The 24,748-nt window shown below is 30.3% G+C and overlaps 5 protein-coding genes across 7 annotated transcripts; 4 read left to right on the forward strand and 1 right to left on the reverse strand.

Annotated features, from left to right (window-relative positions):
- Window positions 1-404: 404 nt before the first annotated feature.
- Window positions 405-9,004, forward strand: LOC123293503. Its single transcript, XM_044874353.1, has 2 exons — window positions 405-418; window positions 8,506-9,004. The coding sequence occupies exon 2, from the start codon at window positions 8,537-8,539 to the stop codon at window positions 8,867-8,869; it is 333 nt and encodes a 110-aa protein (XP_044730288.1). The 5' UTR covers window positions 405-418; window positions 8,506-8,536; the 3' UTR covers window positions 8,870-9,004.
- LOC123293502 (uncharacterized protein PF11_0213-like) lies at window positions 2,092-7,565 on the forward strand. Of its 2 annotated transcripts, none has more exons than XM_044874350.1 (4): window positions 2,092-4,370; window positions 5,050-5,295; window positions 5,808-6,615; window positions 7,261-7,565. In XM_044874350.1, exons 1-4 carry the CDS (start codon window positions 2,179-2,181, stop codon window positions 7,396-7,398), a joined length of 3,384 nt encoding a protein of 1,127 aa, XP_044730285.1. In that variant the 5' UTR covers window positions 2,092-2,178; the 3' UTR covers window positions 7,399-7,565. The 2 variants fall into 2 exon arrangements, with proteins under 2 accessions (XP_044730285.1, XP_044730286.1); XM_044874351.1 differs by having other exon boundaries at window positions 5,808-6,217.
- A 2,997-nt stretch (window positions 9,005-12,001) lies between the features above and the next one.
- LOC123292591 lies at window positions 12,002-14,223 on the forward strand. The gene is made up of 4 exons (XM_044873305.1): window positions 12,002-12,117; window positions 12,198-12,476; window positions 12,988-13,831; window positions 14,113-14,223. Exons 1-4 carry the CDS (start codon window positions 12,002-12,004, stop codon window positions 14,221-14,223), a joined length of 1,350 nt encoding a protein of 449 aa, XP_044729240.1.
- Window positions 14,224-14,971: 748 nt separating this feature from the next.
- On the reverse strand, window positions 14,972-16,167 carry LOC123292429. 2 transcript variants are annotated; one of them, XM_044873086.1, is made up of 3 exons: window positions 16,036-16,167; window positions 15,584-15,767; window positions 14,972-15,147 (listed from the first exon to the last, which is right to left on the reverse strand). In XM_044873086.1, exons 2-3 carry the CDS (start codon window positions 15,679-15,681, stop codon window positions 14,982-14,984), a joined length of 264 nt encoding a protein of 87 aa, XP_044729021.1. In that variant the 5' UTR covers window positions 15,682-15,767; window positions 16,036-16,167; the 3' UTR covers window positions 14,972-14,981. The 2 variants fall into 2 exon arrangements, with proteins under 2 accessions (XP_044729021.1, XP_044729022.1); XM_044873087.1 differs by lacking the exon at window positions 16,036-16,167 and adding an exon at window positions 15,918-15,971.
- A 277-nt stretch (window positions 16,168-16,444) lies between these two features.
- LOC123292592 lies at window positions 16,445-21,545 on the forward strand. Its single transcript, XM_044873306.1, has 6 exons — window positions 16,445-17,016; window positions 17,275-17,913; window positions 18,103-18,609; window positions 19,733-20,174; window positions 20,481-20,840; window positions 21,327-21,545. Exons 1-6 carry the CDS (start codon window positions 16,445-16,447, stop codon window positions 21,543-21,545), a joined length of 2,739 nt encoding a protein of 912 aa, XP_044729241.1.
- Window positions 21,546-24,748: the final 3,203 nt, after the last annotated feature.

A 24,748-nucleotide genomic window follows, 5' to 3' on the forward strand; every position in this document is an offset into this window, starting at 1 on the left:
TGCATATTATCTTGCCAAATTAATTGCCGCATAGTAGAAACTAATATTTTTCGTTTGAATCGTTTTCCTCGAATAAATTTATCGAGTTTCAGGCATATGTAAACTTACAAAAGCACCCTGTATATGGTATGAGTGCTAAGAGCAAAAAAAACTATTTTTTGCCCGTATCGGCTAAATAGCTAGATCGGCCCTGGTGAAAGATCTAAATTAAAATAACGTACAAAAGCCTATGTGCGTTATCAAACAGATATTACTAAAGCGAACATCCCTACCATTCTCTCATCGTCGAAATCTACCAAGGTCGAAATCATAGGTAAAAATGTCCCTTATTTATTTTGTAGACCCTCAAAAAAATGTGAATTTAATTATTAAAAACAAAACAAAATTGTTATGGATACATTTTCAACTTTGTAAATTAGTCGCAATTGAATTATCATTCACTCAAGTTATTATCTAAATTATATTCATTTCCATCAGGTTTTGCTTTAAATTGTAGTGATAAAAAAATTTATAAGTGAATTATTTTTTCGAAATACCATCAAATTTTTGTAAATATTACTTTTTCGAATAAAGAAATTCCAAATAGTTTTTTTCGGGCATCCAAGTGGAAAATGTGAAATGAATGTGAAAGGTTTGAAAACATTGAAGAAATCAATATCATTACGTAATAGTAGTTCATTATCAAATATTGCAACAGCAATAATATTGTTTCAAGCAACATTAAAAATGGGTAAATCAACAAACGTGATATGGAATCTTAATAAAGTATGGAAAATAAGACCCTTATTCAAGTATGGAAAATTGTATACCTATACTACGCCAAAAATAACATTTACACGTCGTAACATCCTCAATAAGCGAATGATTGATAGTTATCGTTCTATTTGGAATACAGTTTTACGTGTAATTGATCGTTATGTACGTAAACATAACATATTGTTTCAAATTCCAATAAAAACACCATCTAATATACCGTCCCCATCAATAAATAACTATCGTGGAGTTGCAATTGATCAAGATGCAGTTTTTGTATCAGATTATACCACAGTAAATAATCATATGAATATATTTGAATCAACTTTAAGTAAATTAAAATCAAAAAACTTTCTAAAAACAATTGGTATGATCACAAGATCGAATGATCGAAAGAAATATTATGCATTTGATTTACAAATAGATGCACCAAATTCATCGCAGATAACACGAGTAAACTGTGGCACTCAAGAAAAAACACGAAATTCATCATTATTTAAACATCGTCGATTTCGCAAAGTAATTTATCGACCCAATCATAAACATAAATGTTCCAGAATTTTAAAACGTTCAATTCATGTAAAGAATCCAGTATCTACAAAAGTTATCGAATCATCACTTAGAAAAAAAGTTATTGAAGAATTTTCATCAATTATTTCTGATAATTCAAAAAATTCGACTCAATTGAAATGCATAACAGAAAATATTGCTGGAATAAAAAATCCAAATACTGAAGAAATGAATAAAAAAATAAACATTTTAACCAAATTGGAAAATATAATTAAGGAACGAATTGTTCATGACGTGAAACCATCTCGGAATATAGAATGGAACTCCCCGTCAGTGACCACAATAATTAGAAATAATTTTGCTGTACATTCTTATATTTCGAATCCAATTAGTTTGCTTGACTTACAAGATAATTTATTAAGAAAACATAGACGTGATGTACCAATTACTTTCAATACATATAAAAAGTGTGATATTCAATATGGTGAACGTAAAAATGAAGTAGATCGTAATTTATACAATGATTGTATAAATCTACGTCCAATAAATAATAATATCATGAATATTAAAAGACAATTATCGAATTTTTCTGGAGCACAAACATTTATTGCACAAAAGAAAAATTTAAATACAACACGGTTTGCCAGTACAATTACAAATAAAAATCTATTTTCAACTCCAAAAATGCCTTTGATAGATAAGTACATGTTTGTTACCGACAAACAATTACGCAGTAATCCATCTAATGATTACACAAAATATAATGAATCAATGTTAATGTCAGCAGGTAATGAAAAACAGTTTTTATCATTAATGAGTAAATTAAAACATAAGATTAATTATAATGAAGAAACGGAGAAGTCACGTTTAAATGCAATTTCAAAACAATTAGAGCAAATACGTAATATAAAAAAAATGTTAAATTTATATTCAGATGAAGAAAATTTCAAAACAAACCATCATTATCAACCTGGTGAACCAAAATATGAATTGAATTGCGCACCATCGAAATATTTGAAAGCAACATCAGCCAGAATTATTTCAAAAATTCAAGATGAAATAAATAGAGAACCAATAATTCCATCTCCACCACCGAGACGGCAATCACTTTTGAGATTACCTAAAACTATTAATGGAAATATTGGTACATCAAGATTAATCCAAGAATTAAATAGTACTGCATCGCGAATGTTTCAAGCGTCCTTAAAAAATATGCATTCCGTAACAAACACTCGTCAAGATAATGAAGGAAGAGTTCGTTATGTTGCTGCTATGCCACCAAAAATTGTATCAAAAACTGTAATCGAAGAATATAATCCTAATAAATCCTCGAATAATCAATATCAAACGTCACCATTCGGAGGATTCGGAGGATTCGATAGCCCCAATAAATTCTCAAATAATCTAGTTTTTCCAAGAGAATCTAATCAGTTTGTTCCAAAAGATAAAGAAAGAAACCTTTCTAGAAAAAATACATCTAAATCAATTGACGAACGTACATTTAGTAACAAAGTAACACGTAATGAAAATATTATGAGTAATCAATATTCAAAAGACGATACTAAAAAATCAACCCCGGAAAATGCGGAAGATTCGAAAACAGTTGGAACGCAATACGAGCAATTTTATAAAAATCATTTGGTAAATTATGAAAACTTTCAAGCAAACTTTTCAAAATCCTCAAATATTAAAATTAATTCAATTGCTGGATCAGATCAAAATAATGATGGAACACCACAACAGAGTACGGTTCCTGAGTTTGAATCTAGTGTTACGGCTCTAAAAAAATCAACGTCAGAAATGGTTTCAAAATATAATGCAAGATTTGCAAAATCAGAAAATCGAAAATCGACAAAAGCCTTAATGAAACCTCAATCACAATCGTTGACCAATACTGCCCTGAAATTTCAATCACAACCTTCAACAAATAATTTCATAAAACCTCAATCATCCACAAATTTTCAATACAGTGGTGATGGGAAAAGCAAATTTGAGGAACAGAAATTACCCACTCAAACAAATTTACGAACAAATGATAAAACTCAAGAACTATTGCAAAATAAAGTAAACGTAAAAAATCAAGAATTAAAACAAAATATAACAGAATATGCGATGAAAGAAACTACATCTAAAGCAGTTAAAAATATAAGTAGTGAAGAAAATAAATCGCCCAGAAAGTTTTTGAGACGTGGAAATGGTCCTAAACCACCAATTTCATATGCAATAAACGTAAATAAAACAGCTATGGTTAAGGAACATTTAGAAAAATATTCTAAAAGACGCTTAAATATGCTTGGTGACAAAAGAAGAAAAGAGGCAAACTCAGATGGTACAAAATCGACGGACATTATTCAAGAATCAACACCTGCACCCATCGTAAATAAAAAAACAGATGAATATAAAATGAATATTACAATATCAGAAAGTGAAAAAACGGCAACTCTAGTAAAACCACCACAAAAAACTAAATCAACTAGTCAATCAATACAAACACAAACAATGAGACCAAAAGTCCAAAAATCAGCCTCGTTTGTAGCCAGCAATGCGAAACGCGATGAAAGTATTAAATTAGCTACATCATTTAATTTACCTCATACGTCAAGAAAAACCATTCTAGAGTCCAATCAAAGAAAGGAAAATATGTTGAACTCTGAACTTGAATTTTTCTCGAAAGAAACCGAAAAACCGTTGATGGGTTTATCGCCCCGGTTTATTGATTTGCACGATATTGAGAAAAACGTAAATAAACCACGAGAAGAAATGTCATTGAATAATAAAATAAAAAAAACAAACGAATCAAAAAGACTAGTCATTGATGATTTTGAAAGTGGTTTTGGTTATGACACTTCAACTTCAATTTCAACAAGGAAAAATCCGACTAGCACACAGCAATTTTCAGTCAGTAGTACGTCGCCATATGTGACGAAACTTATAGATATACCACCTTCAATGCATTCACCATTAATTGCACGTAAAATACATAAAGTTGGTACCACATCTGTAAAAAGCCTACACCACAATAGAGAATCATGTTATGCAGTGAATAAAATCCATAATCAAAGTTCAACATACAAATCCCACACGCGACAAATCATGACTGACGCAGGGTAAATTTTTTAAAATTTTAATATTAAAACGATGAAATTGCTTGCTTAACCGAATGGTTAAGTGGTTGAAGACATTAACACAAAATTTCAAGTGCTCTCCGAATGATAAAGCTCGTTTTTTTTAGCTTCCCCAAAACTTAGTAGTGGAATCAAAATTTAGTAATTTAAGTAGACTTTTACATTCCATTCCTTTCGAACTTACTCAAATTTCGAATAAAAGTTTATAACAAAAAAATTTTTTATTTTTATAAGAAATAACGTTATAATTTAAAGTGGTCATCAATTTCTTGCTTGTGACGAAAACAGGTTGATCTTTAACTTTCCTTAAAATTCAGGATTCAATCTCAGTTGCCTATGAGATGTCCGATGTCCTTACCCCCATTTGATACGAACAATTATTGTTTGGAAACTTTTTCTGCCCTTGACTTACCTCCATATTAAATTTCTCATTAAATCTTGGCTGAGGGCTAAGGACTTCTGGGACACATAATTAAATCTTTATATAATTAAAAACAAGTTAAAAGAAAACTAATCTTTTATTTCGAAACATTTTTTTTTAATTTTTGGGCCTACTTTATATAAAAATAGGCCTTCTTCTTGGAAAAGGTTTATGTTTTTTTTTTATGAAAACGGCAAAAATAACTTAAATTTCAAGATCATTATAATTTTCACATTTCAGACGTTTAAGAGGTGGCGAAGATAGAATTAATAGTACTTTAGAACGACTTTTAAGTAAAGCACAGAATTTAACAAAAAACCTACAAAATATAAGAAGTCAGTGTCAAGAATATGTTGAACAGTTAGAAAAATGCAATTTCGAAAGTACCTGCTCATGTGATTCAATACAATGCACATGTAATGGCTTAAATTTTAATCAAAATGCTAATAACAATTTGAAAAGTGCTACTACCAGAAAGCATATTTCGTAAGTAAATTTCAAAGCTTTGCTTGCCAGAAATATTTTTTATTCTACCATCCCCCCCCCTTGTATCAAGTTTTTTTTTTATAATCTTTGGACATATTTTTGGTACCAATAATTCTATATTAGGGTAGGCTTTTAAATATAAAAGTCGAAACGACATAGAAAATGGCCAAAACTCTTATAAAAATTCTTGAGCGCTTTAATTATGCTCAGCTTAACGACTTTTCTTCTATGAAAATTCTAACATTGAAATTCAACAAATAACAAGATTTTTTTCATTTTTTAAATATCTTACTAATAAAATATCTTCATCAATTTAATAAGCTTTTCCGTACAACGTAAAATTTTCCGAGCTTCGAAAAAGAGAATACACCCACTTATCGAAAATTATCATAGAGGTAAAAGTTGTTAGGTAAAATAATTAAGACAAGAATTTCGGAAAATGTCAATTACAATCTACGGACACGCAAACTAAAAATAAGAATTTATTTAACCCTTATCTCTTCAAATTATAGGAGATCTACTCTAAGAAACAGTGATTACGAATTTCAAAATCCTTGTATGGAGGGTCCGTTCTCTGATATATTAACACGTCATTTTTTGCCTGGTAATAAAGGGAAAATGCCAGCCATTGTTGGTTATAAAACTGATGGAATCCCTATATACGGACCACCTGGTGCAGCATATAATGTAATGGGTTGGACTCGTGATGGATCACCAATATTTGGGCGCGGGGGCCCTGGTAGTAAAGAGCCGCTGTTAAATATACGTGGCTATTTCAAAACAACACCTTTATATGAACCAACAGACCCAGAAGAGAAAAATAAGATTACACAAATTGGTACTTATGATAATACTCCTATAACAGGTCATAGAGATTTGATAAATGGGATGGTTTTTGTTGGTAAATCTGATAAAGGTTTTGGTAAATATAAAGTTTTGACGAAGACTCAAAAACATTCAAATACTCAAAACAGTATGGTTGTAACACCGACGACGAGTGAAAGGGAAAGCATAGATTCAGAAGAAATGAAAAGAGCGTTAAACAGTTTTATTAGTAATGAGCCAATCAGGTCATTGACCCCTGATCGTGCTGATCGAATTGCTGTTCAAGCTATTAAATCGAAAACTGAAAAGCCTAAAGTGTATCCATTATCATATAGCATTGGTAATATTAGATGTAATAAATATCATAAAAAATGTATTTCGACGAAGTATCGAAGTTGTTCAGCTATTCAAGTTAGAAAATGCAATCCAAAATACCTTGACCCATGGCGTCATTCTTATGCTAAAAACTTGAAACGATATACATTTAAACCAGAAGTAATTTTTTTTCTATATAACTTACCTACTTTCTTTTTCACATAGTCACTTTTAACCTTTTCCAGCCCGTTGTAGCCTTATGGCACACACATTTAAACCAAAAGTAATTTTTTTCTATAAAAATTACCTACTTTTTCACAAACACTTTTAACCTTTTCCAGCCCGACGTAGTCTTATGGCACACACGGTTTCTAACCTGAATTAAACTTCAAAATACTAGAGCTGTCACAGACTTTGAAAATTCACTACATATTAAGGTCATGAAACCTATGCCGAGCTATAAGCGTCCGTGGCTGAATTTAAGACGCCTATCTGGGCAGAGTCTAGTCATCGGTCGTTGCGTTCAATTGATTGAAAACAAAAGACAAAAGACAAAAATAGAAAATAAAAGATATCCTGATGCGCAGTACAAAGTACACAACGACCGACTCGTACGAGCTTTTATTGTACTAAAAAGTAGAATATAATTTTTCTTATGAGTCACTCATTCATTTGTAAAAGCCTGAAGCCCTCCGAATCATAAGAGAAATTTTCTACTTTTTAGCTAAAACCAAAGCTCGCCCCTAAAAAAATGTTTTAATTAAATTTACTTATTGTCCTATAGCTTTTAAGCTTTTCTAACACTTGTTTTTGTCTATGAATCAGGTAGTAAAAGACCGATGGGCGCATAAACCTGGTGAAATAATGAAACCAGTTGCAAGAACAATTAAAATGCATCGTAGAAGATTGGGATTACAAAATCCAGAACGATTATTAAAAACATTAGAAAAGAAAAACAAATAGTTTTTCTAGAAATCTTATTTTTTACCACAATGATGAAAAAATTACTCATATTCTCTCGTTGTGATAAAAATGCACTGCAATTGTTTTTGTTTAATTTTGTTTTTTTAAAGAATACTTAAGTTATTAATCACTTGAAAGTTACGTAACATTCCTTTATCTGCTCCGTTTTTTTTTTTTTTTAATGTTATTTGGTTACGTTTTGCTTCGACATTAATATATTATTAGTATTCACAATGACCAAAACATGAAGGAGTAAAATGTGTGAAAAGATTAGAAATTTTCACTAAGGATTTGTGAAATATCTAATCTTTTGTAAGCCTACCTCATTTCATGGCTCCAATTTGGGTAACTTTTAATAATCAATGTGAAAGCTATAATATATATAATATTGTGTAATAAATGTAACCAGTTTAAGCCAATACTTGGGACATACATTACCTATTAATATTTGATAATTGTTCATTTTCTTTCCTAAATTCCCAGTTATATAGTTTCGAATTGTTTTTCAAGTTAAAAAAGGTAAAATGTAACTTGTGTGAATAATAAACAATAAATGTTATTACAAGTTTTTTTTTTTTTTAACAATCTAAATAAATATTTTGGGATACAGCGCTCGTTATTCAGTCTTTGAATCTAGACTGATTGCCGTATGGTAAATAACCTTTTAAACCAATCACCTGAAGCATTATTTTCAAATTCGCTGCATGGAAATTTTAGATAATGGGTGGCATTTTGCTGAAACTGTTTAACAAAAACTTGGGACCAAAATTTTTCCCATAGAATTTTAGAGAGGGAGCGAGTTATTTATAAAACTTTAAGCCAACTACAGGCTTGGTTGATTTAGGTGAAATTTATTGTGATAAAACATTGGTGCCATTACAGCAAAATCGTAACGACTATATTAACGTCTTAATTAACACTCTTCCGAAAACGATGTATACTGTCATCGTTAAAAAATTAAAGAATATTAGTACTGTAGACCCTAGTTTAACGTCACCTGTAGTACATATTTCGCGGTTTTAAAAAATCTGCTGAGTCGAAACCATAGAAATAAAATACTTTTTTTATTCATTATTTTGATAAAATTTATGACAAAATTTTCAGTAGATTATTATAATCTGTGATTTCAGAACGAAATATGGACAAAGAAAATCTTAGTTGTGTTTGTAACGGATGTTCTGCCAAATGTGAACTACCAAAAATGTGCATTGAATGTGGAAATCAAATTATTATGGAATGTGCTAGCAAATGTGGGGTACCAAAACTGTGTGTAAAATGCGGGGAAATTGTATTGATCACATGTGATGAATTAAATAAGAAAAAATTAAAAGAAAAATATCATCAACATTCTAAATTACCACTCACAAAGAAGTGTGCCTGTCCAGGCACAAGACGATTTTATTTTCTTAGCGATGTATATCAACCATGTACACCATGGAGTACATATGAGGAATGCGATTGTGGCCAATAAGCATAAAAAATTTAATTTTGTTCATAAAAATTAGAGTCACAATATGGTGAACTGCCGATTATCAGAAATTAGTACAGGCAAATGATGTTACATTAGCCTCATTAAATCTTATATTTTACACCATGTATTCAAATAAAAAATGTATATCAGCCCTTTTACCCTAAAAAACTCATTACATATATAGTAATTTTAAAAATTACCCCTTTAAGAACCAAAGTAAAGTTAGTTATAATCAATTCAAATTCCTACCTTCTGGATATATTGGAACATCAATTCAGACAAGATCAAACATTCAATAATATTTCAACGATTTTTCATGAATTGTTGAAGCCTTCAGAGCTTGAACGATAAAAAATTAATGTAAAATGAAATTAAAATAACAAAACAAGATTATTTATTTTATTTGTTAATTTATTACTACAGTCAATCAAGCGTTTAGTTTGGAAAGTTTTATGTACAAGTGACTCTTATCTGAAACCTTTTGCAAATCTTTCGTTATACTCAAAAGATCCTTGGTCACCCATTCTGATTGTGCGTAAATCACTATCATGTTACACTATAAACAAATAAGCAATATGGCGGTGACTGAGTACCGTCCGAGAGAGAGAGAATGTCCCCGTCCTACTCTTACCCGCGTAAGAGCATACCTTGTTTAGTTCTACCATGGTCGACTACTGTGGTATTTAGATAATATATACGTATATTTCAATTCGTAGTTAACAAAATTGTATTTTATTATAAAAAATAAACGTGCACAATAATATAAATATAAATTATTTTCTATATTAAATATGATTAATTGAAAGCGATCGAATTGTGATTTCTAGAATATTTACCACTAGGAAGTTTTGCTCTTTTATGTAAACGTTTTACTTTCTCTTTTAAATTTGGTCGAGCATTATCTAAATTAAGAGTCAGGTGTTGTTTGGAAAAAATGCTGTCATTCGTAGTTGGTTTTTCATAGTTGGAAGTACATTGACCACAACGACAAGATCGATCGTGTATTCCGACCTGAGCGTTTTGGTCAGGAACGTTTGCGTCATGAGCCTTTTGATGTCCTTCTTGACCTTCCTTATGAGTAGCATTGTAGTGTTGGCCATGTCTACCATACACATGTCCTCTATCATTTTGGCACTCATTCCCACATTTCCCATGACCATAGTCATGATTTGTCCCATAATGCATACATCCGCGTCTATGCCCACTATTATGACTTTGGTCACGGTCTTGCCCATGTCTTCCAGACCCTCTACGAAGGTGATCTTCCTGACAACAACAACTTTGTTTACAACATTTTTCTTTACAGCAAGTTTTTTTACAACATTTTTTTTCACAGCAACTTTCTTTACTGCAACAAGAATTCATGCATACACTCGAAACAGTGGATACATCGGAGACTTCAGATTCGCATTTTTTACAACATCTTTCATCTTCTTTACAACATCCTTTATCTTTTTTACAGCATCCATCATCTTTGTCATCTTTTTTTTCATTATTCTGTTTCTGGGCTTCATCTTTAGCTTTTCCCATTTTGATTTGTTTTAGAAAACTATTAAAATATTACGATTAATAATTTTAATAAACTAAGAACAAATAATTTTGAAATAATTCAAAATCAATTTAAAAAATAATTTTGAAGTTAAAAAATTTTAATTTAAAAATAAATCAAGAAAAAAAGAATGTAGTAAACACAGCGTCAAGTGTGCATAATTACATTTAACATAAAAAGGGTACGTGGTTTCTAATAAATTAAAATATGTATTCGTAAATCTCTATTAATAATTATTCCTATTTATTTGGTTATTTCGATGACTTTCGCTACGAACCTTATTTTAAGCAAGATATCACTTTATGAAGAAAACTCAAAATGTTATTTTAGACCAGTGTATCCCAGAATGGTCCATATAGACCCCCAGTAGTCCGCGATGATCTACAAGGGGTCCATGTGAACAAAAAAAAAAAGAATTGGGGGTCTTTGAGATTTAAACGGGGATCCACGATAATCGATCTCATTTAAGTACTTAATTTTATTTTGGTTTAGAAAAAACAAATTTTACACCTCACTACTGTTATATGTGAGTGAAAACGCATATTTTGAAGTCAATGAATTTTCAAAAATTTAATATTAGATAACCAGGGGGTCTAAAACAACAAAACCGAATAATTTGGCGAGACTAAGCCAGCCGTGATACCACTCACCCGTTGCTCTGTATCAAAAATCGTTTCCATTTATAAACCTCTTATTATCCTATCTCAAATCTTCACTATGCAGTATTTCTAGTGTTATTTAATTTTCTTATCTAGTTTTGCAACTGAATCTTATTGCAGGTAACGGTATACCTGACAAGTTTATACCTGAGCAGGTAAACCGGATGTGTGTGTCAGCCACTACAGGCGTACCTGTGCAGGTGACCGAAGAAGAATCGAAATTCGATTACTTACAACCGGCACAGGTAAAGATACCTAACCCTGTGTGTGACTGGTCAAGTAACCTGCACAGGCATACGGTTAGCTGTGGTTAATTGCTTGGCAACTAGCCACAACCAGAGGTCACGTAGTTTTTGTATTTTTTCTCAACTGAGTAGGAACTTTTCTGTTTACCGCACAGATTTTTAAATTATAATTTGTGGTTTAACGTAGCGTGTGTTTGCTCTAGGCTGCATAGGTGTGTACCTGTCCCAGCGTATACCTGTGTAGATTTAACTGCTTAGGTATATCGTTACGTGTATGCCCAGCGTAACTGTCCTACGTCTTGGTAGAATTAGACAGTTCTACCATGACCTACGTTTTTGTGCATACTGTATATACATACATTCAATGTAGGTACTCAATTTTTTATTTAAATGAAAAATGTCAAAATTATCACATAAATTTTAAAGAAAAATAAAATAAAATAAAAATTGAAAAAATTTGAAAAAAGTTGCGAATGAATGAGATTATATGAGCATAGAAATTTGTGAATTTTTGTAAAAGACATTTAAAATGACTGAATATTGAAGATGGGAAAATTATGATGCAAAAATGTACCATCAAAATCAAAGTTCTAGCATTAAAAATAAAAGTATCAAAATGATAAAACACGTAAAATTTAAATGTGCACAGCTTTCGTCAAATTGCCCAAATAAAACATTAATGAATCGGTACGGAGTTCATAATCTTGATTGGAACTTCACAAAATCACGATGTATATTTTGCGAAACAAAAAATAGAACTTCATGTGGAGAACATTTACAAAATGGACAAAAAGGGTGAGTTTTTAAAGCAACTAACTTTATTATATAATTTCTAATGAATACAGCGTGCTTTAATTTTAAAGCATTTGTTTAAGACGACTAACAGGTGGAATAGATCATACAAACAGTGTACTAGAGAAAAAGTATATTGAAGTAACTAAAGATAGTGATAAAAAGTGTGGCTGTTTAGGAAATAAAAATGTAACACCTAGACTTAATCTGTGTGACACATGTGGTGGATATGCATACAGTGGGGAAATAGGATGTGCTGAAACACCACGTCATAATATTACAGCTTTAACTGCTGATGCGGCGGTACCATCAGACACAGCAAAATTTACATGTTGTCCTTGCCGTGTGAAAGCATCGGAAGTGTAAGTATTGCTGTTATCCCAGTTCGAAAAAGGCACAGCCTCGATATTAATTATCAATGGAATCAAATCAATGGAACTGTGCGAACTTTGCAAAATTATTTCAGTATACGCCATATGGCATCAACAGAAGAATTAATTCCAGAGTTTTACCTTTTTCAAAAATAATAGGTGCAAGGAAACATTTAGAGTACATTTATATTCTGGGAAAAACTGGATTATATATCGGGATATCTTCGCGGATGATTGATCTACATAGACGAACAAATGTGCATATACCAAGATATAACTAGATCTATTATGATCTCAGTTTTACCATTTTTTTGAACAAAAGAAATCATCAGAGATCTCCTGATATATATTGCAGTTTTTCCCGGGATGAAGAAATGTATTTGTCAAAATTTGCTAGATGTGCGTGCCGTTTTCGAAATTGCAATGATAAAGTTATTGATGCTCATTTGAATATCCTCGAAGGATACATGAAGTAATTTTAAATGTTTCAATAAAATTTTAGCAAACAATTAAAATTAAAAGCAGCTGCAGAAAGACTAAGGAAAAACAATCCGTTAATTGGTGGTCCATATGCTGATAAATTAGCAAGCGTATTCTCGGCTAATAATAAAGGGAAACAGCCAATAATTGTGGGTTACCATTCAGATGGCGCACCTATTTATGTATCTTATACTGGAACTTCGAATATTATTGGATATAACGATGACGGATCACCTATTCAAGCAGGTCAAGGCGGAGTTGCAGATAAAAATTTAGTAATGGGATATAGAAAAGATGGAAGTCCAATTCATCCACCGTCTAATTCAAATCCAAAAGAATCAATGGCAGTCATTGGTACATATGTTAAAGATGGTTCACCAATTATTGGTAGCATTAAATTATGGGGTGGTATGTTAATGAAAGGTATTGGAAGAGATGGCAATCCAGCGTATGTACCATTATCAGGGCCTGTGGCACCAATTCCTAAAACAATAACCTCTACTCACTCGAGTTTAAAGGATTATACTCAAAAGAGATCGAAAGAAAACGAAAAAATACAAGGTTTGAAAGGTGTAGTCAGAACTATCCCTCCAACAAGGTCAAAAATATCAGAACAGTCGAAAGCGACTGATTCAGTTGAGCAAAAGAAAAAAGCCGATCTTGATCGATTGTTTAAATACTATTCCAGAAATCGTTCTAAAGATCCAAAAGCATATAAAGCGTTAATGAAAATATTAGAAAATTTTTATCCTCATTGCACAAATCATCAAACTTGTTTACGTGAACACGATTTGGTTCCTAAAAATAGAGGTTGGAGATGGCAAAATCGATTTGATAACTGTCTAGTTTCGAAGTTACCACATTTGGTATGTATGTTTGTTAAAATAAATTCGAAAATAATATTCGAAAGAGGGTATAAAATAGATATGTAGTATTGCTCGAAGGCAATTGGATGTGTTTTTTGGGGATGCTTTATCTTTTCATGTTTACAAAAAAAGCTATCTTATGTTTGCGCGTCTTTCTGTCTGTGTTTGTTCGAGCATCACTCAAAAACTACTGTATTAATTTTGATGAAATTGTAATCATCAAATTTTTAAGTAATATTTTTTACTCGATTATTTCTACATTTGTCTGTATGCTCTTTTAGTTTAATCCATATTACAAACCTGGTGCAGTTCCTAAAATCATTGCAAAAGAAATTGAAAAAGGTCGCAGTTCACGTCGATATAGAAAGAAATATTGTGTTTCATATATTTAAATTTAAATGCTCAAATATTATCAATACCTACGTTTAAAGTAAATAAATTCAGTATACAATATCCAGTTTTGAATTTGTTTATACAATTATAATAAAAATAATTATGATAGGTGAAGCACAATGTTTTATTGTAAGCTCAGAAATTGTATGTTTAAAAAAATAATAAAAATATTTAAAAAATTTGTTAAAAGAAAACTTTAACAAAAATTTTATTTTATTTTTTTTATATCCCAAGGTGATTTGAGTTTGTTTTTAGAATAAACCAAAGGACAGAGCATAGGAATTACGAAACATTTTATACGATTTTACAAAACCTTGTGAGATTTCAACAGGCTTTTGTCCTAAATTTCAAAAATTGGTTTACACGTTACATTAGTATCTGACTTACACACCAAGAAAGATTAAAAAATATTATTTCCCTATTGTATTTTGCATTTTATTTTTATACTCGAATATCTGAGTAGATAATAAACTATTTTAAAAGTTCAATTATTGAAAAGTGCTTAAATGAAATTAGTAGTTCATCAAGTGGATGTATACGGCCTTTCATCAAGCAGCGTAAATAGTAAATGGAGTACTTTTAAACATTTATATTTTGGGTATAAGAATTTAAAAGCATTTGCTGAAATAAAAAGTTCACATTATCATAATAAATTTTAATAAAATCGTTTTAACAATTATTTATTCCAAAATAGTTTTAACAATTATTTATTCCAAAATAGTTTTAACAATTTAAATATTTACATCTTTGTGGGTACTTATAATCTGTTTACATTTTTAGTGATTTTCTTCATAATCTTTTCCAAAGATAATTGATTTAATTGACAGGAGTATGTATTTGAACAATTTTTGTCACTTTTATAACCATCTTGTATGGCGTTATCTATTGCAGTTCCATTAATAAAATGTCGCATCCAAGTATTGCTGAAAAAAGAGTATAATTTTGTAAGAACTTTTTGGCTACGTTATATTATGGCTTATTAATTATGTTCCATATAGCGCACGGTCGTCAAAGAAGCACATTTAGTTTCGGAATTTCAACTTTAAAAACAAAGAACACGCGTTACAGTCTTTACCTACTTTGCCCTTACTTATCCCCCCTCTAGACAATTTTTTTAGACCACAAGTATTGGTCACAATTGGGTATTTTTCTATCCAAGTAGAACTGAGTACAAGTCATCCAAAATTTTTCATAAACTTCAAGCAAAGATTACTCTGCCCATTTTTGACACACTTTACAGATAAGTAAAGAATGAACCTCCGTGTAAGTGATCAAAATTATTTATAAGTGATTAGACTAATGAAGTGAAAAAAACAATAACGGGATTTCAGGCTCAATTATATACACCTAAATATTTACCTTGCTATTCCATCAATAATTTTGTCTACACTTGCACTTTTACCTAAAGCTACATTTTGTGATGAATTTTTAATTAACCAACATATCGCACGTTGCATACATAATGTTGAATCGATATTATTGGCTAAAAGTGTCTCTTCTAAATTATTCACAATCCTCCACCAATCTGAATTTTCTGTTAATGCTGAAATATGAACATAAATGAAAATTTAACAGATTCTAGAAATGAACTAATGAACAATGTTTTTTTTACTGTTAAGGTTACAGTTCGGTATCTAATTCGCAGCCACAACATGTGATTTGTAATTTCATGAAGAAGCTGAGTTACGCCTACCTTATTTGTCTAATAAGAGACGGTACAAGGTCCATCAACCTTATACCGTCTCTTGTACTATACATTGTACAAGAAAAATTTGGCAAGTCTCTCATTTGGTATGTAAATTTAAACTTACAAATCTATACAGAAAAACACAGTAGGGTGTAAATCTTTCCAAAGCTCCTGTAGCTTTTTACGATCATTTTCATCTTTATCGTTCATTTCAGAAAAAGATCAAATAAATGTTTCAACGAGAAATAAAAACTTAAAATTTAGATTACGAAATTACAAAACCTAACAATGTAACTAAGTAAACAACTTCATTAAGGAAAATGCCAATAAAACAAAATTTTTGGTGGGTGTAGTTTACAAAATTTTTACAAATTGTTCAAATATATGCAGAAAATTTTCGATCAAAATCATTTCTGTCGTTAAAACATGATATAAGCATTGCAACAAACTGTTATCGTGTCATCGATACTTGAAGAACAAAAATTTTATAATATACATTTTCAATTACCTACCACACTGAAGTGTCTGTCAAAATGTCAGATAGTTTATATTTGATAGAAATTCTTATACAAGAAGTTGTATGCGACAATGAAGAAATTGATAAGTCAAATGTATGCGTTGACGTCGAACTAGGACAAATAGCTAATTTTTCAATACAATTAAAAGAAAAGCCTGATATATTTAACATGACTCTGGTCAATCCTGGCAAATCATACTTATTTCCTGCTTCACCTTATGTACTCAAACATCAGTTACCGCAATCGAAGATTTCCTTCACCATCAAACGACCGTTTAATAATAAGGATATAAATAAGACTAATGTATTTCAAATATTAGGATCAACATCGATGGATTGGCCAATTTCATTTCGAAAGTTAGCCGAATATTCCGAAAAATTTAATAATCTACCACCAGAGACTGTAAATGAAAAATTAATTTATGAAGATGAAGGGTATGGGCATTCTGGCCATATAAAATTATTCATGCGTTTTTCATGTTTTGGACATGATATACAAACACCGTATCAAGTGGTACAGACAAAGGATGAAGCAATGTCATATTTGTTTAAAGGATCAAAAGTTCCTGCACCATTTAGGACTCCAGAGTATTTATTTAATTTTTATTATTTATGCACATTATAAGATATAGGAATAGGGGATGGGTTGTCGGAATTAGCCCTGTGAAAATAGAACCCTCAAATACGAATTTTCATAAATTGCTGATTGGATTCGTTTGTCCATTATTTGTCCACATTTTTCCACCCAAAATTTTCGGTTGCCCACCTAATAATAAGTTATAACCGAATTAAAAATTTTTACATGAACACCCTCAGATACAAATTTTCATAAAATGCTGTTTTCAGATATGGTCAAGGTGGCCAAAAAGATTTATTACCAGTGGGTCCATTATTTATCAATGAAGACAGTTTTAAAAAACCATCAAATTACTCATTAGATTTAACTAAAAGTGAAATTGAATCAGAGTTATGTGACAAAGACGACTGTATAGCCGCGTACAAATTTAAAGAACATGGTATCGGACCATTGAGTAAAAAGAAAAAAGAAATTATTTCACCATGTGGGGGTAAAACATGTCCATATGCACACGAAATTGATGATCCACCTTGCATTGGTCATCGAAAATGTAAACTATATACTCCTCAACGTAATAAAATGCAACCAAACTTTTCTAAACTTTGTAATCATTCGGATGAACATGGATTGAACGATGAAAATAAAAAACCGGCAACACCGCCTCCAGTAGATCAAGCATTATTTAAGCCATATATTATAACACCCAGAAAAAATTATCAACGCTTTTCATCACCTCGTATTACTGAAAGAGCACAGTATAATGCCGTCAACCCATACAGAAATGAATCTACTCACAGTGCGGATAAAAAATTTTCCAAAGTAATCTCAGGAGATACAAAAAGTTGTAACAGCCATGCATGTAAGACCAGGTGCAATATTCCAAAACGAAATCCTTGTTGCCATAATGGGTAAGTATTAATATCCTGGACCATAGTCAATGCCGTCAGTATCGAGGGGAGGTTAATATTTACGGGGCCTGCATGTTTCTTTAAATATTTTGGAATACCAAAATCAAAACCTGCTAATTTTTCCAAGTTATTATTTCAATAATTACCTACGCATTTATATGATGTTTCCCTTTTTTTCATTTATAATAGACATTTATGTGCTGGAGGCGATGAAAACGGATGTTGCCAACAAAAATGCACAGTTAAGACTCAAACTCCCGAAAAACCAGTATGTGGTAAACAAAAATGTAACAACAAACCAAAACCTTGCTTTTGTAAACCTCTTTGTCACGTTACACCATGCAAAGGTACCGTACCACATTCAAATTGTGTGAAGACACCACTGTGTGGCATGGCGCCTTGTGGAACATCACCATGCAGGACATCGCCATGCAGAACACCAGCTTTACCTTGTGGTACAATGCCTTGTGGCATACCACAATGTGAATGGAGTTTACCTCCTTGTATTGAAACTTTTTGTGTATCCCCAACGATTTGTCCAGATTGTGGTGGTTATTCACGTTCTGGTAAAACATGTAAGGATTTAAAAAAAGATTTGAAGACAGAAACTGATGATTATAATTTAAGAGTTGAGAATTTGAAATGTCTCTGTAAATCTACACCAGATCTGCGATTTAGAAAGGAATGTAGTAAAATGTAAGTTTTAATCGAATTATAGGATTATATATAAGTAAATTAACAAATTTGGAAGATGTCATTTATGAAATATTTGGACAATTCGCATATTCAATAGACTCAGAATCTCATTTTAACACACCAATATTTGATCGATTTTTTTGTACACATAAATGAACAAACATTAATAATGCCGATTTATAAATAACACTTAAATTTTATGAATTCTTTTTATTTGCTTTCCGACTTGTAACATATGTAATATGTTGTGACATATTTCGGACTCTGAATTCATTTTCAAACTGAAAAGAACAGTACGTGCGAAACATGTCACAACATATTACAAATGTAACAAGTGAGAGTAAAGCAAATAAAAAGAATTCTTAAAATTAAAGTGGTATTTTATTTTCATCAAAACAATCCATATAACAATCGATTAAATAAATCAATATGCCTATTTTAAAATCATGTTAATAAAATATAATAATTATAAATAAACACGTTGATTGGATAAATTTCTTTTCAATTATTTAAGAACGATTTGATTATTTCTGATAAATATTTTGTCCTTACAATTTTATTCAGTCGTTTTATTCAGTATCTGTAGTTTTATATACGGAATAATACTCTGTATATAAGACTAAGAGCCACACAAAAAATTGTAAATACGTGTCGTCCTGCCATAATGCCATGCCAAACTGTGATCAAGATTTATTAATAATTTTTTGTGGATAATGTAAAAACGAATTTTAATATTGGGAATTAAATTTGTGTCAGAATTTGGCGAAGAAATTTTAACCCATTAAAGATTTGGCATAAGAGACAAAACTAACTATACTGCTGCAAATTGGTCTGCTGTAGTTTTTTTGCCGCAAAATAAACCGAAATTGCGACATTACCAACAGGCGGAATTGACTAAAAAACTGTGTTAATTGTTAAAATACCCTGTATAGACAATATTAGTGTCTGCATTATTTTTATAAATTAAAAAATATACACGTATCATATTTTATTACTTAAGTAGCGCACTTCTCTCAGCTTTCCTGACCAGTATTATTAGACTAAGTCAGCGACAAGGACGCTGGTTTTGTACCGACGAAACTTCATTTGAATCTTTTAGAGATTGAATAATTATTCCTTTCAGTGAAAGTTTTAATAATCAGATTTCAACACAAACTGAACCAAATCTAATTCAAAAGAATAGTATTGTAAAATTACAAGCTAAAACATCGACCGATTCTACAACGAATGGTAGTAAAACTACGAATACTTCATCAAGCAAAACTACTTCTAGTAATAATAAATACAATACAACTACTAAAGTCAAAGATATTGCATGTGAAATGAAACCACCATTTGAACGATTAAAAAGTGGTGCAGAGTTACCAGCTGGAGATTCGCAGAATACTACCTACAATAATTTAATTCGTGATATGAAACGACGAAAACGAGCTCTAGTTTATGATATTGGTAATAATTATCCTGGTAATCGAATTGGTCATAAGACATGCATATGTAAAATACCTCAATGTCCAAGTAAAAAGGGTTGGGAATGGTCACCAGAGCCTGCATTACCCCCTTTTAAGGTAAAGTTTTATGGAAACCATTATAAAGATTATAGAGGGGCATCCGTAATTAATTCAATTTTTAAATTCTTGAATGGCTTGAGGCAAACTTTTAATATCTGTAGTCATGCACATTTTACGAAGTTCCCCTAGAAGGCAAGGTTCTCAAAAATTTGAGTTTCTGGATTTGTCTCTTCAAAACTACGTAATTCTTAACTAGAACTAGAGATTATATTAGTTTTGTCTTGTTTACTGCTCAAATTTTATGATAATACCTTGTTATCGCATTTTTTTTTAAAAATTCATTATTAGAATTAAAATTTACAGCCAAGAAAAGAATATAAGCCTGGATTTATACCAAAAGATATTCAGGAATCAATAAATCTAGCAAGAGAAATGCATGGTTTACCCGTTATAAATCCAGTAGGCGCACCCAAAAAGAAAAGAAGAAGAGGTAAATCTGGTAGTAGTAGATTGACTACTGCTATTGCAGATGACGAAGACGAGGGCGATGATGAGTACGAAGTGGAAGAGAAAAACACACTAACGTTTCAACGTAAAGATGGCACATATTACATTAAAATGAATCCTTTACGTGATCCAAAAACAGTTAAAGATAATGAGGATCCATACATTCACTGTCCACCAATCGAATTCACATATACAAAAGATCCATTAAAGAAATTGGTAAATTTTGATAGTTTACTTAAATTCTAGCTTAAATGGTACAATAAATAGAGATATTTTTTACCCAAAAATTTTAAGGACTCGCTAAAAATTTTGTTAAATGTAGAAGAAAAGCTATGTAATAATAATTACATAATTTCCTAAAAAAGTGGCAAAACGTCTGGCATTATAGGCTCATTACAATTTGTTGACATAAATTGATTAATTAATTGAATTTATATTAGGTTTTTGGTAGTACATACTATTTTATATAATAAAAAATAATTTTACTATTAGTGTATGACTAAAAGTTTTGAGATATCTCAAAACTTATAGTCATACACTAATAATAAAATTATTATTATTTTAATTATTTATTATAATATAGTATGTACTACCAAAAACCTAATATAAATTCAATTAATAAAATTCTAAATGAAAATTTAGAAAAGGTTATAATTATATACAGAAAATGTTTATTAAATTGATTTCATTTTTTTATTACAGATGCTAAGTGAAAACACATGTGATTGTTGTACATGCGAAGAAGATGAAAATAGTGAAAATGATGAATTAAATATTGATTTTTCACCACCGATGGGTATTATTGAGATGGAACGAATGAAAAAACAACCAAATGTTGTTCATTTTTGGACACAGTATGACGAATCGGATGTCGGTGGAATACGTTCTCCAAAGCAAGGAAGCAAGCGAAAAGGAAAATAATAAATAATATACTGTATGAAATATAATTATGAATATACATCAAAAAGTTTAAACTATGTAGTAAATTTATTTACTTATAATTGAATTGTTTAATTAAAATTGGGGCTGCTAAAAAATTCTGTTTGTTCAGGTTTATAAAGGTGATTTTTATTAAAGTTTCGACTCTTATATTCTATCCTTTCACTCAAAATCTTCAAATAATAGCAGCTTCGCGAAAAAAAAGTAACGTTACATTTATAATGTACAAAGATGTGATAGGAACATAGTTCTTACTGTGTGTCCCACTACACACCTCATTCTTTTTATTTAAATGTAGAATTATATTATTATTTATAATAAACCTTACCTCGATATCCCGTACTTGGCATTGAATGATGAAATAAATTCAAAATGCTTGGTATAATAAATAAAACGCCTAAACCAACTGCACTTGCAAACACAGCTGTACCCAAATTAATATTCGCAATTGGTTTTCCATTTTGTAAGTTGTATATTGCTTTTTTAACTGGTATTTTAATAAACGGTACGCTAAACTCTAAATTAATCTAAAAAAAATTGTATTTATATAAATTAATTTATAAATAAATTATTAATTTATTCAATAAATCAATATAATATATACACATATTTATAAATAATAAATATTATTTACAATAATTTATAATAACTGTTTGCGTATTTTATAATAAATTATTATAAATAGCTATTATTGTTAATAAATTATGAGCATTGATCTGCATTTACGATATTTTTTCAAATTCAGAAGCAGCCTGCGTTTAGTTCTTAGGCCATGTTGATTATAAGTGCAACCCAACAAAATTTCCGGGCTGATTTAAGCCTACATCAGTTCGAAAACGTTAGTTTAATGAATATTGCATTCTATTAGATAAGTCGATAGGGGTTATTTACTTCTTCACGTTTAAAACTTGAAAAATTTGAAATTTAGGCTATGTGCCAGTGTTAAATATTTAAAAAGGTTGCGTGTATTACAATCCATGATATAAAATAACATTTCAAAAACAATTTAGTATTATTTTCTCATCATAAACACATTTAATCAAATAGAACAACACGTTTTCGTCTTGGTTTAAATATCGTAAACGAGATAAATTTTTTTCAAAATACACAGTTACACGCAAGATGGAATTTCGTTAGAAAATTCCAATTTTTATTTATAAGAATTCATTGAAATCCTAATTGATCTCCATGCAAATTTGTCACTACAGATTTACATTTTATAAAATTTTGATTAAAAAATGGATCTTAATAACAATTAGTATTTGTTTCTCAAAATTCTTCTAAAGAAAAACCATTCATGCGCTCCTGCGGAACACCTTATATATCACTTATATTCAACATACTTCAACTTCTTCATCCTTGGTCTCAAATGAAATAAATCGCTGTTGCCGTGGACCAAGATGTTTTGACATATCTTTGTGAAAAACATTTTCATAATCGATAGAATTTTTGGAAGAATTACTATAATAAAAACTACCATCACTGAACACACCACTAATATTATCCAAACAATACAATACAAAAAATAAACAACAAATATTTTGTAACATTTTGTTTCGAGAGCAAAAACGCACAATTTTTTCAAAAATTACACCAAACAAAGTTTACGAAAATGAAAATTAATTTGTAACACCAGTTTAATTTTAATATATTTATATATACATTATATATGTTAATATCTTTTATATCCCACTTTTAACTTTCATATGCAGATTTGATTAATTCACGCAAATATTGGAGGTTTTGTGGACAAAATTTATTACAGTTCCCATCATTACACGTCTCTGAAATCAAATTAATAGAAATTTATATGTGCGAAAATATCATTCCTTAAATAAAATATATAAAAACACAAAAAACATAAAATAATGGACTTTCGATAAAAAATTGATTTTTTCACATACCTGCTACACATTCTGAAAGGAGCGGTGTTTTACCTACGAAACTGTTCAACTTTATACACTACAGAAGTACAGGAATAATTGAAAGAGACCCAAGGTTTTATAAGCACGATTTCGTGTAAAAACAGTTTTTTTTAATGAGTTCCCAGCCTTATAAACTGGGCTCCCTACATACCAACATCTATAAATATTGGAGTTAAGTAAAAATAATTATTATCTTTTTTAAAGAAAAGTGATTAAAATTAAATCGTTTGTCCCCTTAATTTTATTCAAAATTTAAGCACCATAACCATTATAAAATTGACTACCAGAAAGAAAAATTGAGCTTTAGTGCTATCAGCTCTTTTACAGCCAAATCTTTATTCATGGGATTTATACAAAATGAGACTTTTTTTATCGGTGATATGATTTTCTTGTATATTTTGTTACAAAACCAGACGCTGCTGAATGCCGAAATTATTTTTATCTACTTCCGTGAGATAAGAAGTAATCATTTTGGGTTGGATAAATAGTTTACTACCGCATGCATTTTCATGACTACACGCATTTTCAACCAATCAAATCTGTACGACATACGTGTGATAACGTATTATAAACGTACTTCTGCGATTGCCCAACTCGTATTACTCACTCGTGCAAATTTCGCATGCGTACGTTAATATTGCTCTTAGCCCCGTTGTATGGTAAATAACTATTTTTAAATTCCTCCTTCATAGATGATAGTTGCATGAGTATATTTGCTTTAATTTTTTGTTATAGCGTTAAATAAAATAAGTCACTATTTTTAATATACGAAGTGTGACAATTTACACTTAAGTTATTCAGTGGATTTTTATCCATCTCCTTTGACAAAAGATGTTATTATTCTTCTTTTTTTTAATTTTTATTGTTAATAATCATAAAAAATTAAAATATATTTATAAATTTGTATTATTTATTTCCGCATAATATTTGATAAACAATATTATTAGAATTTATCTAATTATTTTAGCATCTTACATGTACTTATACAAGTATTATTTAATAATTGTAATTACTAATTATAATATGCGTGATAATAATCATATGTATTGCTTGAAATAAACAATAGTCAGGAAGATATAACAACAACATCAAAAAATGAGATAAAATCAAAAAATTTTGTTCAAATATTTCTATTGTACGATATTGGTCCGATTATATAGTTACTAGGGTTTCTGCGCGAGAATTATCGAGAAACTTATTTTTAATCAGGAAAATAAATTCCAATTAGATTGGATCAAATTTGCCTGTGTTTTCAAAAAA

The sequence above is a fragment of the Chrysoperla carnea genome, chromosome 2 (assembly GCF_905475395.1).
Source record: "Chrysoperla carnea chromosome 2, inChrCarn1.1, whole genome shotgun sequence".
Classification (NCBI taxonomy): Eukaryota; Metazoa; Arthropoda; class Insecta; order Neuroptera; family Chrysopidae; genus Chrysoperla; species Chrysoperla carnea.